Source organism: Nesoenas mayeri, assembly GCF_963082525.1.
Source record: "Nesoenas mayeri genome assembly, chromosome: Z".
Lineage (NCBI taxonomy): Eukaryota > Metazoa > Chordata > Aves > Columbiformes > Columbidae > Nesoenas > Nesoenas mayeri.
The window spans coordinates 15,540,158-15,556,997 of record NC_137542.1 but is presented as its reverse complement, the minus strand read 5'-3'; the positions used below and the strand labels follow the sequence as shown (position 1 = coordinate 15,556,997).

General features: G+C 37.9%; 1 protein-coding gene across 3 annotated transcripts in view; it reads left to right on the top strand.

Annotated features, from left to right (window-relative positions):
* DENND4C (DENN domain containing 4C) overlaps positions 1 to 16,840 on the top strand; it is a gene marked incomplete at its 5' end in the record, with an annotated part of 47,521 nt that overhangs the window by 21,955 nt on the left and 8,726 nt on the right. The window contains 11 exons of one of the 3 annotated variants that reach the window (XM_080362469.1): positions 432 to 564; positions 1,028 to 1,234; positions 2,072 to 2,200; positions 2,952 to 3,096; positions 3,426 to 3,572; positions 5,768 to 5,893; positions 6,703 to 6,843; positions 8,201 to 9,352; positions 10,912 to 11,088; positions 12,792 to 12,901; positions 15,722 to 15,897. In XM_080362469.1, the coding sequence (XP_080218595.1) occupies positions 432 to 564; positions 1,028 to 1,234; positions 2,072 to 2,200; positions 2,952 to 3,096; positions 3,426 to 3,572; positions 5,768 to 5,893; positions 6,703 to 6,843; positions 8,201 to 9,352; positions 10,912 to 11,088; positions 12,792 to 12,901; positions 15,722 to 15,897 (2,643 nt within the window). Of the gene's footprint in view, positions 1 to 431; positions 565 to 1,027; positions 1,235 to 2,071; positions 2,201 to 2,951; positions 3,097 to 3,425; positions 3,573 to 5,767; positions 5,894 to 6,702; positions 6,844 to 8,200; positions 9,353 to 10,907; positions 11,089 to 12,791; positions 12,902 to 15,721; positions 15,898 to 16,840 lie in introns of all 3 variants that reach the window. The other 2 variants (XM_080362467.1, XM_080362468.1) reach the window with 2 other exon arrangements.

Below are 16,840 nucleotides of genomic sequence, written 5' to 3'. Positions count from 1 at the left end.
TCTTTTCATTCAGTGTTTTTCAGCTCTGTGCAGGAACTGTGGAGTTTCAGACACTCGGGGTATGATTTTTTTTTCTTCCCATCTCTCTTGGATGTCACAGAGGTTCTGTTTCCAACTGTTGTACTTGTTAATCATCATCTGTGCTTCCCTGACCTTCATGGTATGGATAGCAGTCTGGTTCTTGTTTCCATTGTCTGTGGAGATTAATGTACAAGGCATCTTCTTGTGACATCTTTGTGAATAGGACTAAGAGGATCTTGCTATCTTCCTTTTTTTTTTTCCTTTTTTTTTTTTTTCCCCTGGTTCTTTATTCTCCTGTTTTTCAGTTCTTTGCACACAAGTTGTCTTTGTATGGCTTTCCTAGCATCAGTAGGTGTGTGAAAAGCTTTTCTTTTCTGTTTGTGTTTTTCTTTTTTTAATCATCTATATAGCTATAAAAACTTCCCACGACTAGATTTCAAGCTCTTTGACAGGCCACAGGAGCTCAAGCTCTCCTTCAGCAGACACCCAGCTGGAAGCAGCATTTCAAATAGTCCAGCACTCATGGCAAAGAGGACAAAACAGGTCAGATCAGTCTTACTGTAATCACTATGTGAACACTGAAAGATATGAAGTTTTCTGTTAAAATCGCAACTATTTTTTTATAGTGTAAGTTAATGTTGTTAGAGGTTAGGTCTTTGTAACTACTGAGAATCAACACCTGCGAAAGAAACAGAAGGGCAACAAATCAACAAACTAGCATCTGAGATTACAGTTTAGTATGAAACCCATTAACCCATTTTTAAGCTTTAGGCTGTAATTTAAAATAATTGCTTGAATGTGGAAGAAAAAAAGAGGATTAATTCTGATGCTGGTTTTTCCTTACAGAGAGTCTTAAAAAGAGAGTGTTAAGAAGGGAGCTTCAGTTCAATGTTTGTCTGTTATTATTATTAAATTCTTAAAAAGCTGGTATTAGAGTTAGTAGTGACTTCTAGATTCAGGATGTTACATATTTTGTCTACTTCTTTGTTTTGTTTCACTCTTACAGGAGATAAAAACAGCCCATAAATTAGCCAAGAAGTATTATGTAAGCCCCCCACAGTGGGCTAAATGCCTCTACAGTCATAGTTACAGCCTATGGTTTATCTGTCTACCAGCCTACATCAGAGTTGCACATCCCAAGGTCAAAGCACTGCAGCAGGCATACGATGTTCTAATTAAAATGAGAAAAACTGATGTGGAACCACTAGATGAGGCAAGTGCAAATAAAAATGTCAACATAAGCATGGAATAGAAGAAAAGGTGCAAATACAGTGTTCTGTGGCCACCACCAAGTTAAGCATACTTAGAGTTTGATCTGTTTAAAGCCAGCTTGAAATGATCTCAAAGAAGGCTGCTTAATAGTGCAACTGGACATTAATTTTCTTTTTCATCACCAACTGGGTCCAGTACTCCAACTTAGTGTTGCTAGTCTTCTCCCAGACTTCCAGAGCACTGGAACAGGCTGTCCAGGGAAGTTGTGGAGTCTCCTTCTCTGGAGACATTCAGAACCCACCTGGACACATTCCTGTGTAACCTCATCTAGGTGTTCCTGCTCCAGTGGGCAGATTGGACTGGATGATCTTTTGAAGTCCCTTCCAATCCCTAACATTCTGTGACTCTGTGAAAGTTCTTGAATATGCCTCTTTTTTTAAACACGCTTTGAATTAATGCTTTGCAACCTTACTGAACTGAAGGAATAAGGAGTTTGTGTGCAGCATACCATTCTTTCAGTAGTATCCACAGGCACAGAGTAGCAAGTTATCCTGTTTTTTGTGTGGGTGTTTCCTTCCCTCCTTTATTTCACAAACAGAAGAGCTGAGTGGAAAAAAATTCAACATTCTCAACAATGTGACTGCTGATGTTATTTCAGCTCGTGTGATTTCCTGTTTAATTTTTGCTCCCTCTTCTGGCTATTGAGTGTTACATACTGAGTAGTTGCTGTCACACGGCTTTCCCCTTTACATGTGTAAATGTTGGAAATTAGAGAAGAGGTTAGACTGTTTCAAAATCCGTGTCATCAGTCCATTTATGCATTTCTGTATCTTGCCAGGTCTGCTACAGAGTTGTAATGCAGCTCTGTGGACTGTGGGGTCAGCCTGTTCAGGCTGTGAGAGTCCTCTTTGAAATGAAAAATGCTGGGATACAGCCAAATGCAATCACCTATGGTTATTACAATAAGGTGAGTCTCGAGCAGGACTACTGGACCAATGTCTCTCTTGCTGTTGTCATGCCCCTTGTCCAGTAGCATGTTTCAAATGTTGTTTCTTATGACTTTTCTTCACTTGTATTTGCTGGTTCTGTTGGGCAAGCAGTCATTTTGGATATGCTTACAGTTCACTGAAACTACAGTATGTAGTTTTACACTGTTAAGTTTACATTCCTATGCTGTTTGGCTAACCAGAAATTCTGGTGAAATACACACTTTAAATGTTTGCAAGTTTGAGAACCTGTCAAGTGCTTCCATCTGTTCCTAGGTGTGTCCTTTAAGGTAGCAGGATCCTACATGGATGAAGGATGGAATTAGGCTAGTTGAAGTGGCCTCCCCACCTTTTCTATGCTTCCAAGTTCCTGTAATATGGTGATGAAACTTCTTAGCGGAGTAGACTGTGTAAAATTAAAGGAAAAGAGATGCTACTATGGTCTTTTGTAGCTACTGAAGTATATAAATAAGAATAAAACCTACCATGATTACTTAAAGAAATCTTGATTTATATCAAGATTATAATATAGCTATAGTATAATATGGTTGTTGTATCCAGAGCTGCAGGATAAAAGGGAACATCTCATAAAAACTCAAATATTTGTCCTTCTCTTCACATTGCTGTCTGGAAATGCCTTTTTTGAGTATGGGAAGAAAAGCTTCTGACCGTACTTTGTTTCTTAGTTTTACTTTCTTACTGTTTTTGTTATTGCAATGTCTCTTTCTGTAGGCAGTTTTAGAGTCTGCTTGGCCTAGCAGTAACCGCAGTGGCATATTCCTGTGGACAAAGGTACGAAATGTAGTTCGTGGTGCAGCACAGTTTAGGCTGTGCTTAAAGAAATCAACGGAGAGCCTACAAGTACCTACGAAATCAGGTAATAAGCTAAGTGAAATGGATTTATTTATGCTGAACAAGAGCATGACATCCTTTCTGAGGGACTGCAGCTAACATTGTGGCTTTCACAAATAGAAAATCTCTCCTTAAGTGTATAAAAATTGATAATTGCCAACTTGATACTTGAAACAGTCTTAGAATGTCTTTAACACACTGAAGAATTAATTGTCTGAATTCTGTTGGTAGAATTTCGTATTATTTTGTATGTGCAAGCAAAAGTATTTGCTGTTGTCTGAAGAGGTCAGATTTGTTTAAAAACTTTAAAAGTTAAATCCTTTCTTACTAACCAGCTCTCATTCATGTCTTTAGCTCTGCGGAGTACCACGGGTGGAAGTGATGGGGACATGGTGAGCCATGGTAGCGTGGATAGTTCTAATGATGCTAACAGTGGGGAGCACACTCTCTTCGTCAGTGACTTAGTCAGGCTTGATTCCATTGATAATCACTCTAGCACAGGTACTAGATTCTGATGGGTTTCACTACTAACAGTCCCCCAAATGGCTAAATTTTCTAGTCTCCTGTTGATCTCCCCTCCACAACCACCACCCTTCCCCCCTTGAGGATGCAGAGAATAAAGCATGGAGTTAAACTATGTAAAGAAAAAGAAATACACTGTTGTTGGATATTACTCCTTTATGCTAGATCATGCTTCTTTAGTTTAGAGTGAACCATAGCAGAAATACGGTTATGTTAAAATAAAATGTCTTGCTGTAGTCTCATGAACCTTGCTCTTTTTGCTAATCATCAGAAAAGGTATGAAGCCTCTGACATGAGTCTGTTCAGTTTTTGCTTACTGTCATTTAGTCGTAGAAATGATAGTCTGTGTAAGTGAAACCTTTCTCTGCATTAAAGGAAAAGTGTGAAAGTTGCTGAGGTTATTAGAAAATAACACTTAAAATGTTGCTCCTTGATCATAATCCAGAAAGACCTAGTTAGCATTCCTGGAATTAGTATGTTATGTTTGGTTATAATAAACCATGCTTTTAATGGCTTCTTAATAGTAGTTGCTAAACTTGGAAATAAATACAGAAATTATCAGAACCTTGTCATACATTCTTTATAAGACACCCTGGGAATGGAAAGAGAGGTTATAAGCTGGAGAAAAACTCTGTCTTAAATGTAGTGTGCTCTTTTCCAGACCAACTGGAGTAAAAAGAGTGCACAGGAAATTAATCACTTGATTCTTCATATCTGCTTTGGTATTGATTGCATCCTACCTGTGCACAGTCTGAACTAAACTTCCTTTCTGTGTGTAACTTCAAAACTTACTGTACAAATGATTCTTGCACACTCTTCATGTTTTTAATATCTTGAGCCCTTCTGTGAAGAGAACTTTGATTCCTGTGCTTCATCTGATATACCTGTCTAGATTACTGAACTTTCCTTCTCTCTGCTCTTTGTTGCTCTGATTTTTCCTCTTTGCTGTCTCTTGGGTGCCACGTTTGTCCTTGGCTATCACGGTGTGGGGTGCAGACTTATATGGTGTGAAGCCTTGCATGCACGTGTGCATTATTTCTACCCTTGAATGTTACTTCTGCAGGTAATTCACCCATTTATTGATAGGGTGTTTTCACTTCTGTACAGAGCAGGGGTACTAATGTTATAGAAATTATGGTAGGAAATGAAGACAAGGAATGTCAGAACTTGCTTTTCTATGTAAAAGGTATTTAATGCAGTAAACAGCTGTAATAATTGATGGCTGTTCAAACTTTATAAATTTAATTATTTTTACATGTTTGCTCTCTCTTGGTAAAATAAACAGCAATAATACATATTGTAGATAAATTATGTGTTACTCAGGTTTTATGGAGCTTCCTGATACCTTTCAAACTCAGTAACTTGAACTTGGATCTTTTTAAATATTGTCATGTGTTCTAATACGTACTCTGAGGCATATAAATGATTGTGCCTAACATGTTGCTGAGGGATATGTCCCATATAGTGTTTTTGTATTTTTGCATATGCACTCAGATAAAAATAATAGAGAAAAGAGTCTTTCTGGATTGTTTCCTATGGCAGATTTTTTTTGACTACTGTGAAATATTGAGGGGGTTTGGGTTTTTTTGGTTTGTTTGTTTGTTTCTTTTTTTTTTTTCTTTTTTTTCCCCCGTGTGTTTTTTGTGGTTTTTTTTTTTTTGTTACAGCTGCTAATTTTAACTGTTAACTTGGAGGAACAGGCTTTTTAAAATATTTAGAGTTTTACTTTTTTTTTTGAATGTTTTATACTTTGCACTATAGCACAAATCCATACCACAGTTTATGGTACAATTCTTTTCAGGGATGTATTCATTATTAGAAGCTTGCTCAATTACTGTTGTGCTTGTCTAAATTTCTTTTGTAGATGCAGTTGGGAATTTAGCTTGCCCAGCAATGACGTATTTCATGCTAATGAGAAGGGAAAGGAATGAAAGGAGATACACAGCATTATAAGTATTTAGTCACTATAGTGCTCCTGGGGGAATAACTTGTATTTATTATAATAATTAGGAAAGTAAATTTGGATTGTATAGCCTAATTATCTCATCTGTCACCATCACCAATGAACTCTTCTGGTGAAACAAAATGTGAAACAAATCAATTTCAGTTCAGTTTCTTATTGGAAAACAAAATCAAAACAAATCTGAAGCATGTGTTTGTATTCCCTCAAACAGGTGGTCAGTCAGACCAGGGCTATGGATCCAAGGATGAACTTTTAAGAGATGATGGGGATAGTCTTCATTCAACTGAAACACAAGTAGAGAAAGATACTTCCTCTAAAGCTGAAGACCTAATAGGAGGTTAAGTATGCATGTTTACATTGATAAAGGCTTTTTGTAATAAATATGCTTCATGTATTAGATTACCACAAATACTTAATGTATTGAATTAATAATTTTGCCAGGGTCAAAATGTGATTGTATGAAATCTGGTGGACCACTTATGTGGCCTAGGTAATATTACTAGCAATGGAATACATATAGGTAGAAACAGCCTTTTATTAGACTAATTCAATATAGATGGAAAAATGCGGCAAGTGCTGGGGGAAGTAGTATTTTGCATTTGGTTCCTCTCATTTGTATATTTGAAAAAAAATGACCATTTCTTTAGCTATACAAGTTGACTTAATAAAAGGCACTAATTTTTCCTTCAGACTCTTCTCAAATGCAGAAAAAATGGTAATCTCCTGTCTTCTATCCAGATTTTGTCCTTAGTCTTGCTGTATTTTGTCTCTCTCATTGATTATTCTGTTTCATATCTGTGTTACTATATCCTTAGTGTTAGTTAGGGCTTCAAAAGCTGTCATTAGACAAAGAGCCCTGCATGAAAATCTGAGAACTGCTGTTGCTGCTCTGCTTTGGTTAGTTGAAAAAATATGAAAGGAGGAAAATGGCATGTGCTCTAACGTTGTGAACAGCTAGGTGCTCTCTGCATAATACTATGTACTGTCATCTCTCTGAGTATTATTTCCAGGAAATGCATGATACCTAGTAGGACTGATCCTTTAGGTTGAAATCACATAAGGGAGCAGTGTTTGAGTTTCTATTTTCAATAACAGTGCAAGTGAAATTATTTCATTAAATTAACTAAAGTTCACATTCTCTTGTAGAGGATTGTGCTGCGAAACCTGATGAAAAGCAACAACTGAATATAGAAATTCATAGTCCAACAGACCCACCTGTTTGGGGTAACAGTATTGTGAAAGTTCCATCTGGCATTTTTGATAGCAGTGGAAGGAAAAGCAGTGGTGGTGAGTCATTGGGTGAAACAAAGCTTACTAAACTCCTGATATTGTTGTGCTAGAGTGTTTTGCAATCTTTTTCATGCTAGGGAAAAAAAAAAGGAACTTCTGTTCAAGGTGCAGATATCTCACACAACATTTGCTTTCCACCATTATCCTTTGCAGGTGAATTAGAAGGAACTTGTGGATTCTAAGGTTGAAACTCACTGTTGAGTAGATTGAAATCAAGATTTTTCCTGTCCTGCACTGATAGTGTTTCAGTGATGTACTAGAAAACCAAGAGAATTAGGGTCTTCACTCTTGATTTTGTCACCTGGACAAGTCTCTTTTGTTTCTTTGGCTTACATTGCCATTGTACAATCTGGGAATAATGCATGTTGTCTTTGTGCCATACAAAATTTATTTATGTAGCTGGAGCTATATGATGAGGTAGACTGATGGATATATAAAAGCTAAATCTTGGGGCTCATTTTTTTTCTGCCTTTGTGCCTATCCTGGACTAAGGCAATGTAGTCCACTTCAGTGTAGTTTGATAGTAAAGGATAAAGGATGTTTGCTCTCTCTTGGTAAAATAGGCAAGAAGTTTCCCAGAACTTTATCCCAGGATAAAGGATGTTTGCTCTCTCTTGGTAAAACTTAGGCAAGAAGTTTCCCAGAACCAATCACAAGAACTGATGACTAGTCAAGAAGCAGCATTGATGTGAGACTCAAACATCCTCCAGCAGTGGATATGGTTCATCGAGTCCTCTGTTGGGATCCTAATATAGTAAAATTCCCATAATTATGCAGATTTTTTCCTAGCCAACACACCTTTATAGCAATAAATACTCCCAATTCATCCAAGGAAATCACAATAAATACAAGATTAATTCATATCTTCCGCATGCTAAACTTAATTAGCTTTTCCTAAATATGGCTTTGTCATAAATGAAATAATGCTTCTGTGTTGTTCAGACATACAGTAGGGTTTTTTCAAAACCGGAATGAACTATGGAGTTTAATATATAGATCTGTGAATATAGCTCTGGAAAAAAAAAAATAAATAGAGCAATCCTCCCTTGTGATTGTACTTTTCTTTAGTTCATGGATGTAGTACCTCCTCTCTGCTGGGTGTTGGCACAGGGAAAGGAGGAAGAAGCCATGAAAAGCTTTGACTTCAAGGAGTCAAAGAGTAGATTACTTTTTATCTGCAGGATGCCTTTGCAGCCTGTAAAGTTAATACTAGTGTAACTTCTTAACGGATAACTTGAGATTGTAGTGCTCCCTATCTTATCACCATTAAGGAGATGATGAGATTTCATATGATTTTAGGAAAGAAACATTTTTGGTGGCTATGGATCCCATATTAATGCCTTTTCTCTTTTAGAAACTGGTTCTAGCCCACTGTTTGTAACTCAGGATTCAGTTGAAGATGTAGTCTTTGGTGATGTTTCTCCTAAGAAAACAAGTGAAAAAGGGCAGAAGAGGCAGAAAATGTTTTCAGAGAGAAGCTGCAGTTTCAGCAGTGAAAGCAGAGCTGGAATGCTGCTGAAAAAAGGCAGCTTGGACTTGCATTCTAAAGAAATAGCAATAATGATGGGAGCAGATGCCAAGATCCTAACAGCAGCTTTATCTGGGGCCAGAACCTCACCATGTCATATGAATAAATCCAACAGCTCTGAAAGTATTGTTGACCATCAGGTTTCTGGCATAAGTGGCACTTGGAGTTGTGTGACTGAGAGTGATTGGGAACTGGAGCATAAGTCTTCACCAGTGCTAGAAGAACCTGGGGAAGGACAGGAGCATCTTGAGAATGGGAGAGATGAAAACATGAACACAGTGGAAGACATGAACCTTGAGCAGTCAGCTGAGTCCAAAACCCAGAAACTAGAATCCAGACATGAAACTACTAAGAGGAATAGCTTTTATGGAGTGGTTAAGCCTATTGAAAGGGAAGATGTTGAAGTAGGCTTGGACCCTTTATCTTTGCTGGCTACTGACAGCACACAACCAAGGCATCCAGAATTTGAGGAAAAGTTGGTGTCACCAGTTGTAGCACGTAATTTGGCGGATGAAATAGAGAGCTATATGAATCTGAAGAGCCCATTGGGTAGTAAGTTTCCCAGCATGGAACTGCACAAGCCAGACAGGGAAGTGGAAGCCTCTGGTACACTTGGTCACTCCCAAGAAAGGAGGTCAAGCCTGCCTTTGGATCCTGTCCTGCCGTCTCCTGAGTCTTATGAAAATCGGAGAAGTCCTTCTGTGTCCAGATCCAAAACATTCACTGGACGACCAAAGCAGCAAATTCATCCACGAGTTCAAAAGGAGCGGTCTTCATCTTTGACAGGACTGGGTCGTTCTTCTCCACATGGCTCGTTAGGATCTGTCGTAACAACTTTATCCAATCTGAAATTAGACAATATACTGTCTGGACCAAAAATGGATGTTCTGAAATCCAGCATGAAACAGGCTGCCAATGTGGCCAGTAAGATGTGGGGAGTTGTAACTTCAGCATATAGTTACTCGGATGAAGAGGCAAGTGCTTTTCAATATGAAAAATTTGGGGAGGTAAAAAGGGGTAACTTCTGTGTCTAGAAGATTGCTTCACAAGATAATGTTTTTTATTAACTTTTATTAGCTAATAAAAATTGTATTTTATGTATGGTGGAGTTTTATACCATACACTTTTCAGACAGAAGCAAATTAAGTGGTCTTGATGCAGTAAACGCTGACTTTTTGTTCTAAGCATTCCTCCTCCCATTTATTTATCTTTTTATTAATATTTAAATTTAAAGAAGCTGCACCAAGAAAACCTAGTAAGAAAAAATTATGTTGTCTTAAGTGATATCATACTGCTTGTCTTATCTTAAAAAAATAAGAAAAGGCTGTGAAAACAAATCACAAACCTAAGAAATGAGGTTGGTGAGAATTAAAGTTGAAAGTACCTAGTAAATTCACTCATCAGGAGTCTGAAAACTAAATGTTATGGTTCTTGTGTGCACACTTGATTAACAGAGTATTTTTCAGAGAAAAACATTTCGGAGTATAATGACACAAATGAAAGAACAACGTGAGAGGGATACAACTTCCTCCTTTCCATATACATGTTGTTATTGTGCCTCTGGACATAGTTTTCTCTCTTAGAAAGGCCTCTACTTGATCCAGTTAACCCCCGGAGCTGATGTTTGGCTTTGAGTATCTTCTCTCTTCCCTCTTCAGGCTTTTAAGATAGCTTCTTGATGACTTTTTCAAGTTCTCCCTCATTTCCCAAACCTCCATAAAAGGCGGGAAAGGGGAAGATAGGTGTCTAGCTTTATATCTACATGAAACCAATTTAAGTGATGTTAGTAATGGGGTCCTATCTATTAAATACAAAAAAAGTTTGGGTTTTTTTTAACCAGAATATGCCTGTGATAGTGAAAACTCACTGATTAGCTTTCTTTCCTGAGTTTTTTTTTTCACCTGTGACCTAGATTTTCCTGTGTGCCTTTCTATTATACTGAGCTATTCTGTAGGATTTTGTTCAATACTGTATCATAATCCCCTTAACATGACTGACTTTATTTTCCTTCAAGGATCTTTTCATTCTTTCCTCTTTTTTAATTCTGCAACTTCCTCATTTAGTATCCTAATGATTTTACTTTGTCACACCCTGTGTCTTAGTGACTATGTTATTTCTGCATCATTTCAGCTAGTATGTTGCATTCCTGTCCTCAATTGTGAAAATATAAGACTTTAATTCAGACCATTTTTCCATCATTTTGCATATTGTGTACCAAATCACTGTTTCTGCATAATTTTTCCTGTTTCTCTTGTAATGAAGAATTTTACATCCCTGTCACTTTGTTTGATACTCAGCTAAGTATTTTCACTGCTAAAGCCTTTTGTCTTTCCAGTATCCTTCTGGTTTGTCCAATGCTTGTTCTTTTTGGGGTTGTGTACATTCATCTTACATCTAATAATTTTTTTTTTTTTACATCAGGATTTCATCTTAATCTGCTACTTTAATTATTTATTTATACAATAAAGTTGGAAGTCCCCTAGTGGATCTGGAAGTACTCAAAAGTGCTAATTTTCTTCTTCTTGCATTAAAGGAAGAACACAGTCGACCAGACTTTAACTTCCCTACTGGTTTTGAAGATAATATTTTAGGAGATAATCTGCCACCGAGAACTGGAGTCCCAGGGCTAATTACAAATGAGCTTGCACAAAGCACTACTAGTCTTGGCAGTAGCAGTAGCAGTGGAGATGCAGGAAGACAGCATTACAATGCAGGTGAGATTTTTCTCCACCCTCCCCACCCCGCCCATTTGTTTATAATGTAACAAACAGGGAAAATTATTGTATCTGAAATCATTCATAACAGTGGAAGCTATGGTAATGTTAAATTACTTCAAGTCTTTAAGTACAACCAAATTTGTGCTTCCATTCTGTTCTTTTGCAGTAGCAAAGAGCTAATGCTTCTCTCTTTGTTAAATATAAAAAAGTTTATATGAAACACAGGGACTTAACTGCAAAAATACCTCCTCTCTGCATGTAATAGGAAGATTCCTAGCTAGTTTTAGTCAGGAACCCCTGCTTATTCATGTAAAGTCATAATATGCTGAAAGTTCTTGAGATATTAATACAGAAAAGCAGAGAAGTGTTCGAGAACTGCAAATAGTTGCATAACTGCGGCAGATCTTTTGATGAAAAAACAAACAAACAACAAAACTTAACAAAACAATAAAACAAAACCAAAAACCAACAAACAATACCAAACCTACACAAAGAAACAAAACCAACCCCACAGCCCCTATCCCATAATAAAAACAAAGCAATGCACACAAAAAATGCATTTGCTTTACTGTGGAACAGGAGGTATTGGATGCATACTTGATTTGAAGTTGTGAAGGTAAATAATTGGGAAACATATGCCTATTACTAAATTGTCCTATTTTTAATGTTGTTTTCCCCACAGTTCTAAAACTGGATGAAGTGAATCTAATCGTTTTCAGTACAGATTTGATTTGATTAGATTTGATTATTATGTTGGGAAAAAGGTGTGTTGCTGAACCAGCTTGTGGTTTGGTTTAGCTCTCTTTGCAGTACTTTAATGATGCAAATATCATAAAGCTGTCTGCATCAAGATAGGAAGAACTATCTTCCGGGCTGGACATAAACTCACCCTGTCTAGCAAAATCTCGCTGAGATACCTTCTAGTTCCAGTTAGTCAGAAGGGTTATAAGAAGTATCTATGAAGAGTGGCAGCCACCAACTGGATATATAGAATTTTCTCACAAGCATAAACTTTAGCTGAAGCAGCAGAGGAGCCTTTATGATGGGGGGACTCTAGTAGTGATTTTTTTGAATGGGAAAGTTTGACTAGGCTTGTCAGAAGAAGGAATGCTGGTAGCTCTACTTCCTAAAACTGATTATGTCATTTCCATCTGGTAAATATATTCAAACTCCTTTTCCCCTTCTCCTGGGCAAAGCTTTTGACCCTAAAACCCAGCCTTGCCAAAGAAAGATTATTTGTTTTACTGTGATGTTAGGCATGGAAAACTTAAGCGTAGTAAAAGCATGTCTGGTACCATGTGTCTTGCCTGGTACTGCCCTTGTTTTTGCTTTTTACATATACGTGTATCATTCAAGAAATCCTGAACAACTTTTTAGAGTATGTATATTGAGCAATCTTACTGCTCTCTGTCATTCCTTATTCTTTCTTTATATTTTCAGATGTTATTCACTGATGCTTTTTTTTCTTTTACCATTTTGTGATGTATTGTGTTAGACAAAAATAACGTTGAAATGTTAATCATAGAAGTGATATTTCTCTATTTTTTAATTATAATATCAGTGTAGTTCCAGAGCTTAACATGTCGTTTGAGATCATCTGGGACAATTTTATGTCTTGGTTGAGCAGAAATTATTTTATTTGTGAATGGGTGAACTACTCTTTCCTTGAATACAAGACCCAAGCAACTCTTTCTTTACAGGTGAAATTTCATTCCCAAGAAGCATGAAAGTTCTGGATTCTGAGAAGTCAGAGCACAGCTCTTCACATAATACTAGTTTATCCAGCATTTTCCAGAACTATGCAATGGAGGTAAGATTAATAAACTTACAGACAAAAGATATAATTATTCAATATTACTCCATTAAATACCTGTTTTGTTGGATTGTGGTTGATTTTTCAAAACAATTTTTTTCCATGTTTCTACTGCAAAGATGCCTATTACCTTTAGCCCAGGGTGTGACAGTAGCTTTAAAAAAGGGAAATGTGTTATTATAAATAGTTTTATGTATCTGTCATATATAGACAGAAGACACAGTTGAGGGAGGGATCATAACTTGAAGTGAGACAGAAATTAGAGAGGAAACAGTTTGGTTTTTTTTCTTTTCCCTTTCAATCTTTTTGTTTGTTTTTTTCCTTTATGAAAATTATGTGTTGATACTAAATAATTGTGGTGGGTTGACTTCAGCCAGCAGCTAAGCCCTCGCCCAGGCACTTGGGTACTTCCCCCTCATCAGGATGAGACAGAGAATTGGAAGAGCAGAAGCAAGAAAAAAAGCTTGAAGGCAAAGACAAAGACAGTTTAATAAGTGAATTGAGGGAGAAAGAAAGGAAGGGGGACAACACGAAACGAGTGATGCAAAGGCAAAAGTCAGCACCATGACACCCCAAGCAACAGAGCTACCTTGGAAAAACTCCCCCCCACACACCCCATTTATCACTGAGCATGATGTTACATAGTGTATTTTTGGTCAGTTGGGGTCAGCTGTCCTGGCTGTGTCCCCTCCCAACCTCTTTGTGCACCGCCAGCCTCCTCACTGGGGCAGAATCTGAGAGAAAAGAAGATGATGGTGTGTAAGACATTGTTCAGCAATAGGTAAGACTTCGGTGTGTTATCAGCACAGAGATGGTCCCCCCTCTAGAATACAGCACCATTAAGTCTGCTGTGAAGAAAATTAACACTTCATCCGAGCCAAACCCAGCACAACAGTGATTTAATATGTCTCTCTGTTTCAGTTATCATTTGTAGCTGCTTTCAGATTTCAGGTACATAGGAAATGGTCACTGCATTTCCTTTGGTTGCTTTTCTTTAAGGTGTCATGTTATTTTGCTAGGTCTTGTGTCATTTTCTTTTATGTTTGATCTTCTGGACATTTAGACTTGACAAACTTTTGCAGTGCCTTGTATAAGAGACATAGCATAATAAAAGAAAAGATGTTGCTGTTGGGCTAATATCTAAAATACGTTATATGCTGTGTCGATCTAAAATATATGCTGTGATTGGTGGTTTTTTGGGTTTATTTCCTCTGAGAGTGAAACAGTAAAGTAAGAAGAGGCCTAAAAAATAAGGATTATAGACCATTCTTCAGCTAGTACGGGGTTATATTTTACAATCTTTTCTCCAGTTATCAATCTAGTTTAGTGATGAGACTTTTGCTAGGTAAAAAAAAGCTTCCTGTTTTTTCCACTTGCATTGGGCATGTGTGGCAAGGTTTTGGCAGCAGGGAGGCTAAGGGGCTGCCTTTTGTGAGAACTTGCCAGAAGCTTCGCCTGTGTCTGACAGAGCTGATGCCACCCAGCTCCAAGACGAACCTGCCACTGATCAAGGCTGAGCCATTCAGGGATGGTGGTAGAGCCTCTGGGATAATGTATTTAAGAAGGGGTAAAAACTGCTGCATAACAGCAGCTGGAAGAGGAGTGAGAATCTGTGAGAGAAACAACTCTGCAGACACCAAGATCAGTGAAGAAGTAGGGCAGGAGGAGCCCCAGGTGGTGGAAATTCTCCTGCAGCCCATGGAGGTGCATGGTGGAGCAGAGACCCACCTGTAGCCTGTGAAGGACCCCATGTGAAAGCAGGTGGATGCCTGAAGGAGTCTGTGACCCACATATGCACTGGAGTGGGCTCCTGGCAGGACTTGTGGCCTTGTAGAGAGAGGAGCCCACGCTGGAGCAGGTTTGCTGGCAGGAGTTGTGACCCCATGGGGGACCCACACTGGAGCAGTCTGTTCCTGAAGGACTGCACCCTGTGGAAGGGACCCACACTGGAGCAGTTTGTGAAGAACATCAGCCCGTGGGAAGAACTTAGGTTGGAGAAGTTTGTAGAGGACTGTCTCCTGTGGGAGGGACCCCGTGCAGGATCAGGGAGGAAGGTGAAGAGGAAGGAGCAGCAGAGACAACCCGTGATGAACTGAGCCCAAGCCCCATTCCCCATCCCCCTGTGCATCTCAGGGAAAGGAGCTGGAGAATTCAGGAGCAAAGCTGAGCCCAGGAAGAAGGGAGGAGCGGGGCAAAAGTGTTTTAAGGTTTGGTTTTTATTTCTCATTACCCTACTCTGACTTCTGATTGGCAATAAATCACATTAATTTCCTCAAGTCAAGTCTGTTTTGCCTGTGACAGTAATTGGTAAGTGACCTCAGTGATCAGCCAGCCAGGGTCAACCCACCACACCACTATGAAAGTTTCTTTTGTGTTTGGTTATTGAGGGTTTTTTGATTGTTTTTTTGTCATTTGTAGGGTTTTTAGTAATTTAGATTTGTTGTTGTTGTTTGGGTTTGCTTTTTTTTCTTTTTTGGAGAAGTAAACATGCATTTACTTATACAATTCCAAACAATTTATGTAAGCTGAAGGTTTCACAGGAATAAGCAATTGTAAATGCTAAATTAGTAACATTTCAGGGTAATGCTTTTTCCAGGTCTCAAAATACCTAACCAAAATGAATTCTTAGTATTTGCATTTCATAGGTAAAAGTTGTGTGGACGAGATAACTGAGTATGGTGAGTAAGTAGTGATGAAATCATGGCTCCCAGCTGGCATTCTGATACTTGTTAAACTCCTGTGGATATTAAGCCTATAAAGCCCATTATAAAAGAACGTGAAGGCAAGACTGATAATATACATTCTTTGCTGTTCTAGGTGTTGATGTCAAGCTGCTCTGAATGTAGAGCTTGTGGTGCTTTGGTTTATGATGAAGAAATTATGGCTGGGTGGACAGCAGATGATTCAAACTTGAACACTACTTGTCCTTTCTGTAAAAGTACCTTCTTACCTTTACTTAATGTTGAATTTAAAGACCTACGTGGTTCTGCAAGGTTAGTGGGTTTTATAGATGCTCTCTTTCTGCCTTGGCACTTGTACATGGTTATATTTTTTCACAAAAGGATCTTAGTTATATCTCCCAGTATTTTTGTCTAGGTGTTCATAAGAATGTCAGTGCCTGTTTGACACTCATGATTGTACTGAAAGAAATTATAAGTCATGTAAACTATTGAGTTTCATCGTAAAACAGCCAAAAAGCAAAGAACTTATTGCCTTTTTACCACTGCTTCTTTTCATTTATTTTTGTAAATGTAACTATACAGAAGATATAAGTGTTTTCATTTTGTTTAGCTTTTAGAAGAAAGCTAATGAATCATGAACTTTTTAGAAGCATAAGAAACATTATATACATCTGTCAGCATAGAATTTCTCCCAAATTAAATTTACTAACAGCTTTGAGTTACAGATGCTCCAGCTTACTATTTCTCCAGTAGTTCTCCAGTTTAAGCTTCTCGGCTTACATTTTTACCTCTTTTAATTGCATTGTGAAGGCTGGAACTTATTTTAAGGTAATTTAAAATGGATTTTCACTGTAGTGGTTATTGCTATGAAACAGCTTCCATGAGTGTTCTCTAAAACTAAAACTGGACATCTGTGGAATGTGTACTTAAAAAACCTAGCAAAGCAAGACACATTTCTGTTATCTCATGCCTGTAATAGTGTGGGGTCTTCTAGTCTGTAATGTCACATTACAATATCACCCATTTTCAGTGGTGTGTCAGCTATTGATGTGTTGTTACTGATTAGGAACCACAGCAAACTAAGGTCGCTTGTAATGATTTGTGTCTTGCAGATCAAATCTATATATGTGTTTATTTACTCTGCCCATATGAGTTGCAGAGGAGGAAGCAGGATGGTGTTTGTGTCCAGTTGTCAAGAATTTTAATGTTGTGCTTCCTTATTTTTGCTACTTTTTGAAAGTAGATGTACAAAATA